The 18,547-nt window shown below is 44.4% G+C and overlaps 1 protein-coding gene and 1 long non-coding RNA gene across 2 annotated transcripts; one reads left to right on the forward strand and one right to left on the reverse strand.

The window, feature by feature from the left end:
* The first annotated feature begins 521 nt into the window (after nt 1-521).
* On the forward strand, nt 522-13,867 carry LOC132808081 (gastrula zinc finger protein XlCGF17.1-like). The gene is made up of 3 exons (XM_060821990.1): nt 522-574; nt 9,727-10,993; nt 13,860-13,867. Exons 2-3 carry the CDS (start codon nt 10,096-10,098, stop codon nt 13,865-13,867), a joined length of 906 nt encoding a protein of 301 aa, XP_060677973.1. The 5' UTR covers nt 522-574; nt 9,727-10,095.
* A 1,367-nt stretch (nt 13,868-15,234) lies between these two features.
* Nucleotides 15,235-17,825, reverse strand: LOC132808078 (uncharacterized). Its single transcript, XR_009642025.1, has 3 exons — nt 17,699-17,825; nt 15,932-16,015; nt 15,235-15,456 (listed from the first exon to the last, which is right to left on the reverse strand). It is a non-coding gene; the product is annotated as an uncharacterized LOC132808078 (long non-coding RNA).
* Nucleotides 17,826-18,547: the final 722 nt, after the last annotated feature.

The raw sequence follows: 18,547 nt of genomic DNA on the forward strand, positions 1-18,547 counted from the left end.
TAACTTCTGAAAAGTTCTGGGATTTACAGATGTAGGAATCAAAACTAACATGGTCATTCTAAAAGATGGTAGAGGTCAGCTGAAGTTGTTTAATATTACATCCCATGACACTGCAATTCTGTTGCTATAAAGTCTGTGTGTTATGATTCTGCTCCACAACCAACCGATGAAGAAGCAGCGCTTCGAAAACTAGTGATTCCAAATAAACCTGTTGGGCGACAACGTGGCATTGTGTGATTTTTAACTTTGAAAATCTGTCAGTAATGCCAACATCTCCGTACTGCGCATGCTACTCGGTGTCAGCAACGCAGTGCGCATGTTCCACGGTGTCAGCAAAACATTACGCATACTCAAGCAAAAAGCGGAAACACTCCGTGATCTTGTTTTGATGGACCAATGAGAAGCTCTGGAGGACCGGATAGAGACTGGACCTCCTGCCAATCACAACAAATCCATTGTCTGGATGCGGAAGTAGGACCATGAACTTCTGAAGTTGCTGCTGCTGCTGCTCCTCTCTCTGAATGAAGATTGAGCTTCACCCCAGACTGCAACTTCCTTCCTCTCTCCAACATCTGTGAGTACAGCACGCTCTTTTCTCAACCCCTTTTCCATTCCGGGGTTCTGCTGTTGACTTGCAGGAACTGAAGGGAAATGGAGTGAATCCAGGGAGGGGAGAGACTCTGGGAAAGTTAGTCCAGGTCTTTTTTCAATGGAAAATACAGGAGAATTGACATTTCAGGCTCGAGCCTTTCATTAGAAATGATGTGTGGATGTACAAAGGAGCCTCTGCGTCCTTCTAATCTAGTCAGTGCAAGTTGTCAGACAAGTGCTGCAAGTAGTGAGCAAGACAAGTGGTATATTAGCAAGAAGAATTGAGTTGAGAAGTGGGGACGCCTTCCTGCAGTTTGGGAGTAATTGAATATATCCAAGGCTGAGTTCATCTGATTTTTGAACAACAAAGAAGTGATGGTTATGGGGGAGGCAAGACCAGTACAAATCAGTTACAGAAACAGACCCTTCAGTCCAAGTAATCCATGCTGACTATGTTCTCAAACTAAACTGGACCCACCAGCCTGTGTTTAACCTATATCCCTCTGAATCTTTTATATTGGAGTCATAGAGATGTACAACACAGAAACAAACCCTTCAGTCCAATTTGTCCATGCTTACCAATTATCCTAATCTAGTTTATTTGCCAGCCCTGGGCCCATATCCTTCGAACCCCTTCTATTATAGACCAATCCAAATGCCTTTTAAATTCTGTAATTATACCAGTCTCCACCACTTCCTCTGGCTGGTCATTTCATATATGCACTACTCTGTGTGAAAAGGCTCCCCTGAGAGGTTCACCTACCTCCCATCTCCTTTACTCAGTGCTGTAACCGATAAAGGAAAGCATACCTTCAAGGAACTGTGAACCTGCACTCCAAGGTCTCTTTGTTCAGCAACACTCCCAGGACCTTACCATAAACTGTATAAGTACTGCTCTGATTTGCTTTTCCAAAATCCAGTGCTTCACATTTATTTAAAATCAACTTCATCATTCATGTGCTAATCCAAATGTCTTTTAAATGTTCTAACTGTATCTGCATCCACCCCTTTGTCTGGAAATTCATTCCACACACAAACCACTCTCTTGGGGGCGGAATAAATGGCGACCCTCATGTCCTTTTAAAATCTTTCTCCTCTCTTTCTTTCAAAATTTGCTCCGTAGTCTTGAACCCCCAGCCTAGAGAAAGGATTTTGGCCATTCACCTCATCTATACCCCTCACGATTTTATAATCCTCCTCTGCTCCAGTGGAAAAATTTCCAGCCTATTAACCTGAATGTAGGTATATTCATGGCTGGTCAGGCAGCATCTGAGGAGCTGCCTGACCTGCCGTGCTTTTCCAGCACCACTCTAATCTAGACTCTGGTTTCCAGCATGTGCAGTCCTTGTTTTTACCCTTTAGATCATATCTACTTATGATCTGTTCAATGCTGGTGCAAACCCGACAGGCTAAATGGCCTATTCCTGCTCCCAATTTGCACACTCCTAGTCCAGGACAGCAAGAGACCATAAAACACAGGAGCAGAAATTAGGCCTCTCAGCCCATCAGGGCTGCTCCACTATTAAGTTCTGGCTGATCAGTTTCTCAATCCCATTCTCCACTTTCTCCCTGTAACCCTCGACCCCCTTGATACTCAAGAACCATCTACCTCCATCTTAAATCTACTCCGTGACCTGGCCTCCATAGCCTTCTGTAGCAATGAATTCCACATATTCACCACTCACCAGCTGAAAATGTTTCACCTTATCTTTGTTCTAAAAGATATTCTTCTTCCTCTGATGCTGTGCCCTCAGGTCCTAGACTCTCCTACCAATAGGAACATCTTCCCCTGAACTCTGTCCAGGCCAGTCAGAATTCTGTCTGTTTCAATTAGATCTCCACCTCCCCCGAGTGTGGGCCTGTTAATCAGGATGAACCACACCCTTCAGGATGAGTTACATCAGGAATTAGGTTCAGCAAAGTCAGAATGGAGGAAGTGTGTGTGGGATGGAGATTCTCAGCTTTTAGGGGATGAGAGAGGAAACAAAGTTCAATACAAATTAGAATTGATCGGTGGGCTGATGGGCCAAGGAGTGGCAAAATGAGTTTAATTTAGGTAAATGTGAGGTGTTTCATTTTGTAAGGCAAATCAGGGCATGACTTACATAGTTAAAGGGGAGTGTTGCTAAACAAAGTGTCCTTGCAGGTTCATAATTCCTTGAAAGTGGAATTGCAGGGAGACAGGATAATGAAGAAGGCATTTGGTACACTTTCCTTTATTGGTCAGAGCATTGAGTACAGGGGTTGGGAGGTCATGTTAGGCCACTTTTGGAATACTGTGTGCAATTCCAGTTGCCGCCCTCTGGAAGAATGTTGTGAAACTTAAAAGGGTTCAGAAAAGCTTTACAAAGATGTAGGCAGAGTTGGAGGGTTTGAGCGATAGGAAGATGCTGAATACGCCAGAGATAATTTCCCTGGAGCATTGGAGGCTGATGGGTGGCCTTAAAGAAGTTTATAATGGGTATGGATAGGTTGGATAGCCAAAATCCTTTCCCCATGGTAGGCAACACCAAACCTAGAGGGCATAGGTTTCACGTGAAAGGGGAAAGATCTAAAACGGACCTGAGGGTCAACTTTTTCACAAAGGGAGTAGTGCATGTTTGGAATGAGCTGCCAGAGGAAGTGGTGGAGGCTGCTACAATTACAATGTTTAAAAGGCATCTGGATGGGTATGCGAATAAGAAGGATTTAGAGGGATACAGGCCAAATGCTGGCAAGTGGGATTAGATCAATTTAGGATATCTGGTCGGCATGGATGAGTTGGACCGAAGGCTGTGTTTCTGTGCTGTATGACTTTAATCATCCTGTGTGAAAGCAGGAGTGTTGTTGTGAAGACTGGACTTTCAGAGCAACTTTCAAAGATGTTTTGTCTTCACTGGGAGCAGAAGTTACAATGAAATATTTCATTGGTGAGACAGCAACTGAGTACATGAGTACATCTAGGATTTTGGTGGAACGTGGGAATTCATTGCACTGTGGGGGTGAAGAGCTTTAAAGCTGACCAGCAGTAAGGACAGTGTGCTGATTGGGGTGCCCAGTGAAGGGCTAGGTGGATTTTTGAGTTAAACTGCTCATTCCTGTCAGCCTTCGATGTTTTGTTTCCAATGCTGTCCATCAGGAGCGGTGAATGAGTAACTGGTATTGTTAGAAGCCTTACGGTTTTCAGTACTGCAGGAATTGCATTGTTTCATCAGCATTGTAAAGGTTACTGGCAGCAGCGGGAGGCATGGGCTGTATTCACTAGAAATGATTTAAGCGTATGTTTAGATAACATACATACAAGAGGGCGGGGGGGACTTGTCTTTTGATTTGCAGAAGGTGGGAGATTCTGGGAGCTGTGATCGGAGGCAAACACAACTGTGGTAAATCATAGAAGTCCTACAGTGTGGAAGCAGGCCAATCAGCCCATCAAGTTCATTCTGACCCCTCCAAAGAGCATCCTGCTCCCGCCCCCACCCCTCAGGGAATCAAGGGTAGTCGGGATAATGCAAGTAAGAAGAGCTGAGATGATGGATAGATCAGCCACGATTTTAATAAATGGTGAAGCAGGCTCAACAGGCCCAATGGCCTACTCCTGCTTCTATTACGACGAAACTATCACCCTGCATTTCCCATTGGCTAAGCCACCTAACCTGTACATCCCTGGGCACTATGGGCAATTTAGCAAAGCCAATCCAAATCAAGGTAGATAAGCAATGGAGTGATGTGGAAAATGGACATCAGAGAACAATAGAAAGGAACAAGGAGAATAAACGTACCAGCAATTAAAACTGGATTCAAAAGATTACAAATAATAAAACTAAAAGGTCAGTATTTGACTGTGTGCTTGTTATGAAGGGGTAGAGGTACTGTACCTTTAAGAGAGTAAAAAAATTGAGCAGAACAAAGTGTTCTAAACAAGATGAGAATGTAATATTTGGTCAACACAAATAGAGCAACTGGGTTGCCATGAGGCACAAACAAATCCAAATTTGGCCAATCGGTTTAAATTTTGCCCCAAAATACCAAAGTCCAATCAAGTTTGAATTAAGTATTTTGATAATATTAACACCAATAAAATGATCTGATGCTTGGACTATAAAACCGGGCATTTTTGTGAGTTTTAAAATTCTCTGTTGGACATAAAGAGTAAAGTTGTTAAATTTTTACTTTAAATATTTACCTTTGGGATAGTTCTTTGCCCCTCGAACTTTTACATATTACTGCATGGGTTGAATCATCTCTATATTGCTAGTTTAGTTTAGCAGAGGGGGTTACCCTTGTCGTAATAGTGCTGCAACGTAACAAAAGTGAATGAATTGACTGCTCACATTGAAGAGAATAATTATGATCTGAGACTCCTTACAGAGACATAGCTTCAGGATGACAAGGATTGGATCCTAAATATTGAGGGGAGATGTGGCATTCAAGTCGAAGGGGAAGCTAGGTAAAGGTAGAGGGTTGACAATGCTAATCAAAGCACTGACCACAGGGCAGTCTGGTGTCAGCTCAGATTTCAGGTCCTGGTTTTTTTGCCCTTGGTTGATCTTCCTGTTCCCACACAGTTGTTGTCTGTTCTCAGCTGTGCTTCATTTCTGCTGAAGCTTTAACCTCCTTTGACACCTTCTGGAACAATAAATCATTCACTCAATCAAAGTCCAACCTACAATCTCCCAGCTTGTAAACCATCCAGACACAGAAACATAATACCAGAAAATATAACAGAAAAAGCAAAAAATTAGAATTAAATAGGTGTTTGTGTTTGTTCATTGTCAAGTAAACTAGAAATAGGGGTCTGCCAGGATTCTTATAGTGCCCTAATTGAAGAATTCTCTCTCCCTTACATCTAAGTATTAGTACCCAGCTGTGATTTATAACAATATTTGCATCAACCGAAATAAAGCATCTGTTATGCAATACAGTCTGGAAGTAGACTTTTTCTCTCTCTCATGTGCGCCCCCCGCAACACCCCCCCCCCCCCCCACGCGCACACATGTCTATGGGGTGAATTTGTATTTGCAGACACATTGTGCATTTTTTGAGCAAAATGCAAATCTGCAGGCAGACAATACATGGAATATTTTATAAATTCCACTTTGGAAATAGAACCAGTCTGACTCAAAAACTGGGATACAGACAGACTCTGGCCTCACACCTTTAATGCATTGTCTGAGTTGAGTTGTCATCTTTTCTAATAAGACCTTAAGTTATCTCAAGTAAGTGTCTTATCAGAAGTTCTGGGATTTACATATTAATGACACGGCAACTCATTCTAAAAGATGAAAGACTTTACAATCCAGGGTTCTTCAATGTATCATTTCAGTGGCATGACTCTGTAATGTTTTGCTGTAAACTCAGTGTCTTATGATCTTATACTCCACAACCACCTGAAGAAGGAGCAGCGCTCCAAAAGCTAGTGCTTCCAAATATACCTGTTGGACTGGTGTCATGTGATTTTTATTTTTGCCCAGGTTAGGGTGGATTGGCCCTGCTAAATTACCCACAGTGTTCAGGGTTTTGCAGGTGTGGGAGAATTGTTAGAAGCGATTTGATTCCACCTTTTCGTGACTGTCTGTGTGAATTTTGGTATGTTCTCCCCCTTCTGTCTGCATGGGTTACCTCTGGGTGCTCCGGTTTCCTCCCACAGTCCAAACATCTGCAGTTTCAGATGGATTGGATTCTTATGGTACCTAACTTGAGGAATTCTCTCTCCCTTACATCTAACTATTAGTACCCAACTCTGATTTATAACAACATTTACAGAAATAAAGCATTTGTTATCAAAATAGACATAGAGACAAACAGCATAGACATCGACATTTGCTTTCTCTCATGCACGCACACATGCATACAAGTGTATAGGGTGAATTTGTATTTGCAGAATTATATTTAGAGATACATAGAACATTACAGCACAGTGCAGACCCTTTGGCCTTCAATATTGCATCGACCTGTGGGACCAATCTGAAGCTCATCTAACCGACACTATTCCATTCTCGTTCATATGCCTATCCAATGACTATTTAAATGCCCTTATAGTTGGCGAGTCTACTACTATTGCAGGCAGTACGTTCCACACCTCTACTACTCTGAGTAAAGAAACTACCTCTGATCATCTGTCCTATATCTATCACCCCTCAATTTAAAGTTATATCCCCTCGTGCTAGCCATTGCCACCCAAGGAAAAAGGCATTCACTGTCCAGCCTATCTAACTCTCTGATTATCTTCTGAGTCACTTAAGTCATCTTTCAACCTGCTCCCTAAAGAAAACAGCCGCACGCCCCTCAGCCTTTCCTCCTAAGACCTTCCCTCCATACCAGGTAACATCCTAGTAAAATCTCCTCTGAACCTTTCCCAAAGCTTCCACATCCTTTCTATAATGCGGTGACCAGAACTGTACGCAATACTCCAAATCTGGCTGCACCAGAGTTTTGGACAGCTGCAGCATGATCTCATGGTTTCTAAACTCAATCCCTCTACCAACAAAAGCTAACACACCGTATGCCTTCTTAACAGCCTATCAACCTGGGTAACTTTCAAGGATCTACGTACTTGGAAACAGAGATCTCTCTGCTCATCTACACTACCAAGAATCTGACCATTAGCCCAGTACTCTGCATTCCTGTTGCTCTTTCCAAAGTGAATCACCTCACACTTTTCCACATTAAACTCCAACTCTCAGCCCAGCTCTGCAGCTTATCTATGTCCCTCTGTAACTGGCAACATCGTTAGTCAGTATCCACAACTCTACCGACTTTAGTATCATCCGCGAATTTACGAACCCACCTTCTATGCCCTCATCCAGGTCATTTATAAAGTGATGAAGAGCAGTGGACCCAAAACAGATCCTTGTGGTACCTCACTAGTAACTGAACTCCAGGATGAATATTTCCCATCAACCACCACCCTCTGTCTTCTTTCAGCTAGCCAATTTCTGATCCAAAAATTTGATTTTGTTCAAAAAATGCGCAATCTGCTGGCAGTCAATGCAGGCAGTACATGCATATAATATTTTGTAAATTTCACTTTGGAAACAGAACCTGTCAGATTCAAAATTGGGATACAGACTGACTGTGACCTCATACCTTTAATGCATTGTCTGAGCTGAGATGTCACCTTTCGTTACAAACCTTAAGTTATCTCGAGAAGGTGATTTGTAAGAAGTTCTGAGATTTACATATTAATGATACTTACAACCCATTCTGAAAGATTAAAGACTGATGGTTTCCCATGTCTGTATGTTTAGTTTCTCTCTGGTGTTGGTGTCAATGCCTTGACCCCGTGCCTGGTCGTTTCTAAAGACGCTGTATTGCAGGTTTATCCTGAATTTATACAGTTTTTCTTTGCTTCCCAAAATCAGATCTGCTCACACTGAGCAGTATCCCAATGTTGTGAAAGATGTTAACTTTCAGGTAGAGTTATTCTAAAGAGATGTTTTTACTTTTTTGGCCCTGTAAGATCCTGAATTAGCACCCTTCAGGAGAATTAGAGTGGAGTGAGAATGGATGGGGGGGGGGGGGGGGGGGGGGGGAAGAGAGTGGGATGGTGCTTTCAATTTTGTGGAATAACAAAAGAAAAGATTTGTTCTGCAGAAAAAGAATTGCTTGTTGTGAATTTCTACCCTGGACTGATGTCAAAGTGAAGATTTGAGACCGCCCACGGAATCCCTTGTGGACTCAGATCTGTAAAGCCTCTCTCTTGGTTCGTCCCGGAAATCATACTGTTTGGAAGTCTGGAATAAAAACCTGTTATGGACAGTTTAGTATAATTTTAGTTATCCCCTTTATTCACTAATAGCATCACTGTGACAACATAACATTGATACCTATAAACTACACTAACTAGGTTCTAATAATCTAAGAGAGTAGGTTACCAGCTGTCCAGATGCCCAGCAGGCGACTCCAATGTATTGATACAAAGTGGCTTCCTTTCTACAAAAATTTGAAAAAGGAATTGCATGTTCTTAATTAGACAGATAACAGTGAAAGACAATAATTCATAAGGAAGAAAAGCTCATTGACAGATCTGTGAAGCTTGACTAATCACTCCTACAGGCCCGAAGCCATTCGTCAGGTGGGAAAAACAGCTGAGTTAGGCGCCTGCGAGCGAGATAAACTCCTCTCATGAAGAGGTACCAGTCTCAGCTAATTGGAGAGTTCACAAGGTAACCTCGCACAGCTCACATGTCAGATACAGTTGTTTTATAAAACAGCTTCTTAGTAAGGAGGGCAAATGTTCAATCATAAAATGGCTTCCCGACACATTGTGCAAGAATCTCTTCAATATTCAACCTAGAATAAATTTCTAAGCTGGGAGCAGACTCCTGCTTTTTAAGCCCTAAATCATTCTGTCCCTGAGGCTGAGATGTTACCGTGAGGTTTCATTTAAACTGATTCATTCGTCTTTGAATGAAACATGCCTTCTTTTCAAGTTTGTGATTGAAATTCAAGTAAGACATAAGATCTGATTAGTTAGAATTGACAGTGAGGCAGTCTGTAAGGTCTGGAAAAACAGCAAGTAAGTTAAAGCTTTATCAATATTTCCTTTTACAGAGTTTGCATTTCAGAACCAGAATTGGCTACTCAAAAGCACCAAAAAGTCTCGAAGCGCAATTAAATTCAATCCATAGCAGCTAAGCACTAAGAGTTAATTTTCTACTGGATTCAACAGCCTCAGCACAAAACTGGTGTCCTTTTGAACTCTCAGGTCAGGGTTTTGTAACAGCAAAGATTTATTTTCTCTGTGACTGCCCTGTTTGCAAGGGGTATAAGAATCCATTATAACTGACAGCAACTGACCGTTAATTACAAAGCTTTTGATAGTACCGAGTTTCGTTTCAGGGTCAGAATCAAACACTCTCATTAATTTCACAAGGGGACGGCTGTGAATGTTATCACTTGGTGTCCTGTTCATACAGATTCACCAATGCTAAGGCATGTCTTAATTGTCTTACAGCACTTGGTAAGTCCAGGTGTCCCTGTCTTTTGCATTCTTTAAGATTCCCCCTTTTCTGAGCCTTGCTGTCTGTCTATTTTCTAGTGCAATAAATGTGTTCTATAATTCAGCATTACATTTAGTCTAAATGTTTAAAGACAAGTTTTAAGGCTATAGACCGTCTCAGTGACAATGATGACTTTTGTAATCTCTTTTTACAGAGTATTTGATCTGAAAACTGAAGTTTAAAAATCAACAGATGAAGGGCTTATGCCCAAAACACCGACTCTCCTGCTCCTCAGATGCTGCCTGACCTGCTGTGCTTTTCCACGCTTTTTGACTCTGACTCTCCAGCGTCTGCTGTCCTCAATTTCACGTCAATGTCTGACAGTCGTTCAGTCCTTTGGGCCTGTAACGAGTTTTGACTAAGATTCTGTGAGAAGGAGCAAAGTTTTTTGGTCCCTGTTTCAGTACGTTTTCAGCATCGGTGGGACGGAATGAGAGATCCTACTGTTACAGCGCACTGAGTGTGGAACCTAAAACAGTTATCCAGCCTGGAAAGAGGAATTCACGGTGGGGAGGGACTGTACATGTGTTTGTGTACCGCTGAAGCTTCAGCCATGGAGAAACCCGAGGAATCCCGCCCCGTGGAGAAATCTTGGAAGTGTGGCGACTGTGGGAAAGGCTTCCATGTCCTGTCTGTCCTGGATGCTCATCGGCGCAGTCACACTGGGGTCAGGCCATTCTCCTGCCCTGAGTGTGGGAAGGGATTCAGCAGTTCCTACACCCTGCTGAGGCACCAACGGGTCCACACAGGGGAGAGGCCCTTCAGCTGCTCCGAGTGCGGGAAGGCCTTCAGCAATTCCTCTGACCTACTGAAGCACCAGCGTGTCCACACCGGGGAGAGACCGTTCGCCTGCCCAGAGTGTGGGAAGGGGTTCAGCAGTTCCTCCGCCTTGCTGACCCACCAGAGGGTCCACACAGGGGAGAAGCCCTTCAGCTGCCCCAAGTGTGGGAAGGCCTTCACCCAGGCCTTTTCCCTGCTGAGGCACCAGAGTGTCCACACAGGGGAGAGGCCATTCACTTGCCCAGAGTGCGGGAAGGGGTTCAGCGATTCCTCTGCCCTGCTGACCCACCGGCGGGTCCACACTGGGGAGAGGCCTTTCAGCTGCCCTGAGTGTGGGAAGGGATTCAGCAGTTCCTACACCCTGCTGAGGCACCAACGGGTCCACACAGGGGAGAGGCCTTTCAGCTGCCCTGAGTGTGGGAAGGCCTTCACCCATGCCTCCAACCTGCTGACCCACCGGTGGGTCCACACCAGGGAGAGGCCCTTCAGTTGCCCCGAGTGTGGTAAGGCCTTCAGCAATTTCTCCCACGTGGTGATCCACCGGCGGGTCCACTCCGGGGAGAGGCCATTCACTTGTCCTGAGTGCGCAAAGGCCTTCAGCAATTCCTCTGACTTACTGAAGCACCAGTGGGTTCACACCGGCGAGCGGCCCTTCAGCTGCCCTGTGTGTGGGAAGGCCTTCACCCAGTCCTGCAACTTGCAGAGGCACCAGCGGGGCCACCAGTGCTCCCAACAATCGGATTCTGCCAGTGAGGCTGCTGTGGGTCACCCCCAGGACTGAACCTCCTGCCCAGTCTGATAGTGGGAGAGTTGGTGGGCTTGTTTTGTTTTCTGCTGGACTGCACCCACTCCCACAGTGGCTCTGTGGTGAGTAGCATTGCCTTCCAGTGCCAGGGACTCAGCTTTGATTCCACTATTGGGGCAATTATCTGTGTGGAGTTTGCATATTCTCCTCCTGTGCCTGCGTGGGTTTCCTCCCACAGTCCAAAGGTGTGCAGGTAGGGTGGATTGGCGATGCTAAATTTTCCCAGTGTTCAGGGATGTGTAGGTGTGGTGTATTAGTCAGGGGAAATGTCAAGTAATAGGGTAGGGAAATGGGTTTGGGTGGGTTACTCTTCAGAGGGTCAGTTTGAACTTGTTGGGCTGAAGGGCCTGTGTCCACACTGTAGGGATTCTGTGATTCTATGAACGCTGCTGCTCGTTGAGCCCGGGACTGCACGTTCCCACTGAAACAATCTGCACAAACCTAAGCCTGCAAGGCCATTGGAGCAGAAGTTAGGCCATTCAGCCCATCGAGTCTGCTCTGCCGTTCGTTAGAGACAAATATAAACTGCAGATGCTGGAATCCAGAGTAGGCAAGCAGGAGGCTGGGAGAACACAGCAAGCCAGGCAGCACCAGCAGTGAAGTCAGTGTTTCAGGTATTAACCCAAATCATTGACTTCTCTACCAGAAATGATTTACGAGGATGTTGCCGAGAGGTTGAGTAGACTGGGGCTGTTTTCCCTGGAGTGTCAGAGGTTGAGGGGTGACCTTATATGGGCTTATAAAATCATGAGGGGTATGGATAGGGTAAATAATCTCCCTGGAGGTTGCACAGTCCAGAACCAGAGGGTTTATGGTGAGAGGGGAAAGAATTAAATGGGATCTAAAGGGCAACCTTTTCATACAGAGGGTGATGCATGTATGGAATGAGCTGCCAGAAGTGGTGGAGGCTGGTACAATGGCAGCTTTTAATTGGCATCTGGATGGGGACATGAATAGGAATGGTTGAGAGGGATATAGGCCAAGTGCTGGAAACTGACCCTTTGGTCCAACTCATTCATGCTGACCAGATATCCGAAATTAATCGCGTCCCGTTTGCCAGCACTTGGCTTGTACCCCTCTAAACCCTTCCTGTTCATACACCCATCCAGGTGCCTATTGATGAGATTCCCTACAGCGTGGAAACAGGCCCTTCGGCCCAACAAGTTCTCACCGACCCTCCGAAGAGTAACCCACCCTAACACTACAGGCAACTTAACATGGCCAATTTCTCCGAACCTGCACATCTTTGGACTGTCGGAGGAAACCCGTGCAGACATGGGAAGAATGTGCAAACTCCACACACAGTTGCCAGAGGCTGGAATCGAACGTGGGAACCCTAGTGCTGTGAGGCAGCAGTGCTAACCACTGAGCCACTATGCCGCCCAAGGGTTTTGCATATTGCCACTGTCCCAGCATCCACTACTTCTTTTGGCAGCTCACTACATCCATACACCACCCTCTGCATGAAAACACAAGCAAAAGAAAACAGAATTTAGAATAGCATCCATTTATAAACCCGACCGTCACAACCTCCCCGCAACTTAAAAAGGAGCATTCTCATAAACACACCCCTACAGCAAAAAAGAACGGTCAGTTCAAACACAGGTTCTTACAGGAGAGACATTAGTGAGAGAGCTGAAAATGTGTTGCTGGAAAAGCGCAGCAGGTCAGGCAGCATCCAAGGAACAGGAGATTCGACGTTTCGGGCATAAGCCCTTCTTCAGGAATTGTAAGTGAGAAACAGTCAGCCAGAAACATTTGTTGAATCAGGGAACCTTTCTTCCCCCAGTAGCTTCAGACAGACTGCTCGCTAAAACTCAAACCAAATCAGGGTTAACAAAAAGGAGACCCGTCCTTTCATTGTCCAAGCGTTTTATAAAAAAATGTTTCAAACCCTTTTCCCCGATTGTTGCCTCCCCCGCCCCCCCGCACCGCCGCCACCCTGGCTATCACCTGATTGCCTGCAGAATTTAACTGAGTTTCCATCGACAGTGCCCATCTCTGGAAGTGTCAAGGGGTTTGATGCAATTTTGTTCTTCCAATACTGCTGCTGCATCGTTCTGGAGCGAGAACGTAGAACAATACAGCACAGTTCAGACCCTTCAGCCCTCGCTGTTGTATCAGCCTTTTATCCAACTTGAAGATGAGAAGAGCCTGCACACCCCTCAATTTACTGCCGTCCATGTGCTTGTTCAGCAGTCGCTTAAATGTCCTTAAATGTATCTGACTCTCATTCCAACCCTGGAAGTGCATTCCATGCACTCATCATTCTGAGTAAAAAACCTACCTCTGGCATCTCCCCTAAACCTTCTTCCAATTAGCTTAAAATTATGCCCCGTCATGACAGACATTTCTGACCTGGGGAAAAAGTCTCTAGCTATTCATTCTATCTATGCCTCTCAACATCTTGTATACCTCTATAAAGTCACCTCTCATCCTTCTTTGTTCCAATGAGAAAGGCCCTAGCTCCCTCAACCTAAGACATACCCTCCACTCCAGGCAGCATCGAGGTAAATCTCCTCTGTGCCCTCTCTCAGCTTACACATCTTCCTGTTGTGGTTCTGTTCGCCGAGCTGGGAATTTGTGTTGCAGACGTTTCGTCCCCTGTCTAGGTGACATCCTCAGTGCTTGGGAGCCTCCCGTGAAGCGCTTCTGTGATATTTCCTCTGGAAATTTTCCCTACACATCTTCCCTAAAATTAGGTGACTAAAAGTGAACACAATATTCCAAGTGTGATCTAACCAGTACTCCATACAGCTGCAACATAACCTTGCAGCTCTTAAGCTCAATCTCCCTGCTAATGAAAGCCAACATACTGTACACCTCTGTAACAACCTTATCAACCTGGGTGGCAACTTTGAGCGATCTATGGACTTGGACTCCAAGATCCCTCTGTTCCACCACACTGTCAAGAATCCTGCCTTTAACCCCATAGGTTGAACAAACAAAGGAGTTTGGTGAAATGAGAATCATTAGATAAATGCTATTGAGCGAACTGATAGTGCTATGGGCTGGCAAATCTCTGGGTACAGGTGGACTTCATCATAGAATTTTAAAAGGTGGCTAATGAGTTCATATTTGCATTAATGTTAATCTTCCAAGATTTATTAGATCAGGCAAATTTTCCTCAGACTGGAGAGTAACATATTTAATACTTCTGTTCTAGAAGGGAAAGATACATCATGGAAAATGAATCCCTTGAGTCAATGGCAATTAAACGTTTGTTTTTGAATCAATTAAGGAGATTATAACCACCATGTCAAAAAACTCGTGGTAATTGAAAAGAATCAACATGCTAATATGAAAACAAAATGCTGTTTCACCAATTTATTCATAGAATTCCGAGAGTGCGGAAAGAGACCATTTGGCCGATCAAGTCCTGCACCAACCCTCAAGTGCATCCCACCCAGATCCAGACTGCCACCCTACTCCAGTAACCCTGCATTTAGCATGGCTAACTCACCTAGCTTGTACATCCAAGGACATTACACAATCCAGCATGGCTAATCCACCCAACCTACACATCTTTGGACTGTGGAGCCCCCAGTGGAAACTCACAAAGACATAGACACAACATACAAACTCCAAACAGATAGTCGACTCAAGGCTGAAATCAAACAGGTGTCTCTGGCCATGAGAGGGAGCCACTGTGCTACCATGCCGTCCTAAAGGAATTCTTTGGAAGAGTATGTAAATTGAAGCCTGTGGATATACTGAACTTGAATATCCTAAAGGTGTTTGACATGTTTTCACGAAAAGCAAATTGCACAGAGGAGCTCATGGTGTAAAGTATATTATAGAACATCAACTGACTGGCAGAAAACAGGATATGCAAGAATGGTTCTTTTGTCAAATTGGTTGTATATTTGAAAGTATGGTGGGGTTCCAACAGGCATCTCTGCTGGCTCCTCAACTTTTTACAATTATATAGATGACTTACAGGAGGGGATCAAAGGTATGTGGTTACATTTGCAGGAAACACAAAAATAGATTGAGAAGTACATTGTGGGGATGACATATCAAGGATGCAGATTGTTAGATTGGTTAAATAAATAAGCAAAACTCTTGCAAGTGGTGTACAATATGGTAAAATGCAATTTATTACCTATTTGGAGAACAACCGCATAATTCTGAGATGCAGAGGGATCCAGGGGCCTTGCAAATAAGTCACAAGTTAGAATGCAAGCGCAGCAAGTGATTAGAAAGGCCAATGACATAAATGTAAGGAGATTATGCCTCAGTTACAGAGCATTGGTGGGACTACATCTTGAACACGGTGCTCAGTTTTGATATCCTTACCTAAGGAAGAATGAAAATGCATAAAAGGCAATTCACAGAAGGTAAACTGGATTGACACCCACAATGAACAGACTGTCTTATGGGAAATCATTAGTCAGGCAGGTCTGACTTTCAACCAGAGTTTGGAATAGCAAGGGGTGATTTGATTGAAGTTTCTATGAGCCTGAATGGTCTTCAAAAGATGGATGTTGAAGGATGTTTACTTACTGTTGTGAACGAACAATTAGATCACCCATTTATAGAGTCACAGAGATGTACAACATAGAAACAGATCCTTCGGTCCAACCCGGCCATGCTGACCAGATAACCCAACCCAATCTAGTCCCACCTGCCAGCACTCGGCCCATATCCCTCCAAACCCTTCCTATTCATATACCCATCCAAATGCTGGGAGATTGAACATTACCAAGAATGACTATTGCAGTGGTCAGAGCTTGAACAGTTCATTTACAGAACAAGTCTAAACGGTCTTTACCCTGTAAAGGTGTTGTGTGCCAGTTTGATACCAGTTGTGCTGTGGGCAACCCTGGTAAGCCTTGCCCTATCCAAATAGGTCACACTGCAAAAGAGAAAATAGGGAAATGTTATCTTTCGGTTACAATTTGTTTCTTCAAAGACACAACAGAATATTTGGCAGGGATGAAGTGGTCTGTTATGTGCTGACTTCAGCAAAAGACTTTTTGACCCCTAATGGCACCAATGTCTTCCCAATTATGGGATTGGTGGAACTGTTCTGGGACAATAACCGCATCTCTTACCGAAAGACCCATCTATTGAACAGCCTCAAGGAAGTCACAAAGATAGGCATGCCTCTTATTTGCAAGGTCCCTCCCTTACCTACACTAAACTTGGTTATTATTTTGAATAAAGTAAGTACTCCTCGTGCTGTAACTGTAGGAACATAGTCCTCCCTGAGTTTTGCACAGAATGGAAGAATCCAAAAGCTCTACAAAACAGGAATAGCACACTTTGGAATATGCAGCTCTCAGTGACCTTTTTTTGTAGAAGGACTTTCAGGAGTTATTAGCCATCAAAACCGTAATTATATCATTTGTGGTCTCACCCTTTTGGGTAATGAGACAACTGCTGCTTTATTGAGATCAGGATTTAAAATTTGAATTTAGGCTGTTGTTAGGAGCAACAGGTGTATGTAGGTTTTTATTAACCACAAAATGGCATTTCAATTTTAAATAATATTTTAAAATAATATAACAAAATGGCTTCAGGTTATGATTTGACATTGAACTTGAATTGTTGCTTTGCTGAGTTGGTTGGATTTAGAAATAAAAGAGAACAATGGAGTTTGCATAATGTGAATCATAAGTAATTTGGTATTCGAACTATTCTTGAACTAGCAAACATGGGATGATTTTGCACGTAAAACAATCTGTTTCCCAGGAAATATCATTGGACTAACCTGCTGTCAATCATGTCACCTTATCACATTTTATTGGTCTTTTCTTGTCATTAAGGCTGTGCTGTCTCAAAAATAATGAGTAATTTTCAAATGTAATTGTGTAATTTTGCCACGGAACATAAAGTTTTTAACCTGTGTTGCTGGACAAATCTGTGCTAGGCTGCCTTATTTCATTCAGCTCCCAGTGATTCTTTTGACCGATCTCGGGGGTCCAGACCTTCACCCTAACCTGCAGAACCCCGAACACTATGGATACACTTACCTCGGCCAGTCCACTCTAACCTGCACATCTCTGGACACTGCGGGTAAATTAGCATGGTCAACATACACTAACCAGACCATCCTTGGGCATTATCAGTAATTTAGCATGGCTGAGCCCCCCTAACCTGCACATCACTACACTGTGTGGGGAATGAAGCTCGGCCAAGGCCGGGGCTGCCACGAGGTTGGAATTCTCTCCCGGAAATGACAGTTGATGGTGCCCTCACCAAGATGGCCGCCCGCGCTCCCCGCCCCAAGACAACATCGGCCTTACCCTCACAAAGATGGCGGCTGGTTGCCAGGCAACCCGAGAGTCCCTTCCCCGGTGAAGTAAACACTGGGCCTGTGGGGCTTTTATTCGCGGCCTGCGGCCTCCCCCTAGGAGTTTATAAACTCCCCAGTCTCCCTCCTCCCGCGGTTCCCAATCCTACCCTGTCTCACTGTCTCCTCTCCCCGGGGGCAGGAGCCAGGTCTTGGCGCTCGGACCTGGCGACCTCCCCGGGATGTTTCTGAAACCTGGTCCTGTTCTGAAGAAGGATCCCCGGACCCGAAACACGTCCTCACATTTCTCTCAACACGAGCTGCCGGACCTGCTCAGCTTTTCCAGCGGTTTCTGTTCTTGTTCCTTCAGCCGCCGGCGCCATTCCTCTCCCACACTCAGTCACACTGTCTTCGTCCGGCCGCGGGACCTACACTGCACATGCGCCAGCAAACAAGGGGCGGGGTCCATGTGTGACGTCATCGCGGGCTGAGGGGGCGTGGTTAGGGTGACCACCAAACAATCGGAGACAATGGGGGCGGGGCGATCATTTTGCCGGCCCCCAGCCGCCAGAAAGGTGTCATTTAAAAAAGTTTCAAAGTAGTTTTTTTTAACTTTTCCGCCAGTTGTGAAATGTTATTCTAGACCTCTGGAAGGGTCAAACATTAGGAAATTTTCAAACATAAACAAAGGGATTCTAAAAAATATAAATAAAAATAGGTAAGTTAACTTACAAAAGAAACCTCGCACTAAATATCAAAAAGGACAGCAAAAGCTTCTGTTGGTATGTTAATGGGAACAGAGTCGCTGAGCTAAGTGTGGTACCTTGGAAGATGAAAACTGTTAGTTCATTGGGGACACTGAAGTGGCAGAGATGATCTCAGTTTTTACGTTGGGAGACAACAGAACTATTCCTATTAGAATTGGCAAGTCAGAGGCTATAGAAAGGATAGAACTTAAACAATCAACATTGAGAGGGTAAAGGTACACAGCAAGCTATTTGGATTGAGGACAGACAAGTCGACTGGTGCTGATGGCCTACATCCTGGGTCCTGAAGGAAGTGGCAGTGGAGATAGTGAATTCATTAGTTACAAAATTCCAAAAATCTCTGAACATGGGAAAGATTCATTGCGTTTATTTAAGACTTGATATA

This window comes from Hemiscyllium ocellatum, assembly GCF_020745735.1.
Source record: "Hemiscyllium ocellatum isolate sHemOce1 chromosome 27 unlocalized genomic scaffold, sHemOce1.pat.X.cur. SUPER_27_unloc_30, whole genome shotgun sequence".
Classification (NCBI taxonomy): Eukaryota; Metazoa; Chordata; class Chondrichthyes; order Orectolobiformes; family Hemiscylliidae; genus Hemiscyllium; species Hemiscyllium ocellatum.

What these genes read in the sequence shown, in the direction of transcription:
- LOC132808081 (XM_060821990.1), top strand. Translation starts at nt 10,096, where the DNA reads ATGTGTTTGTGTACCGCTGAAGCTTCAGCCATGGAGAAACCCGAGGAA.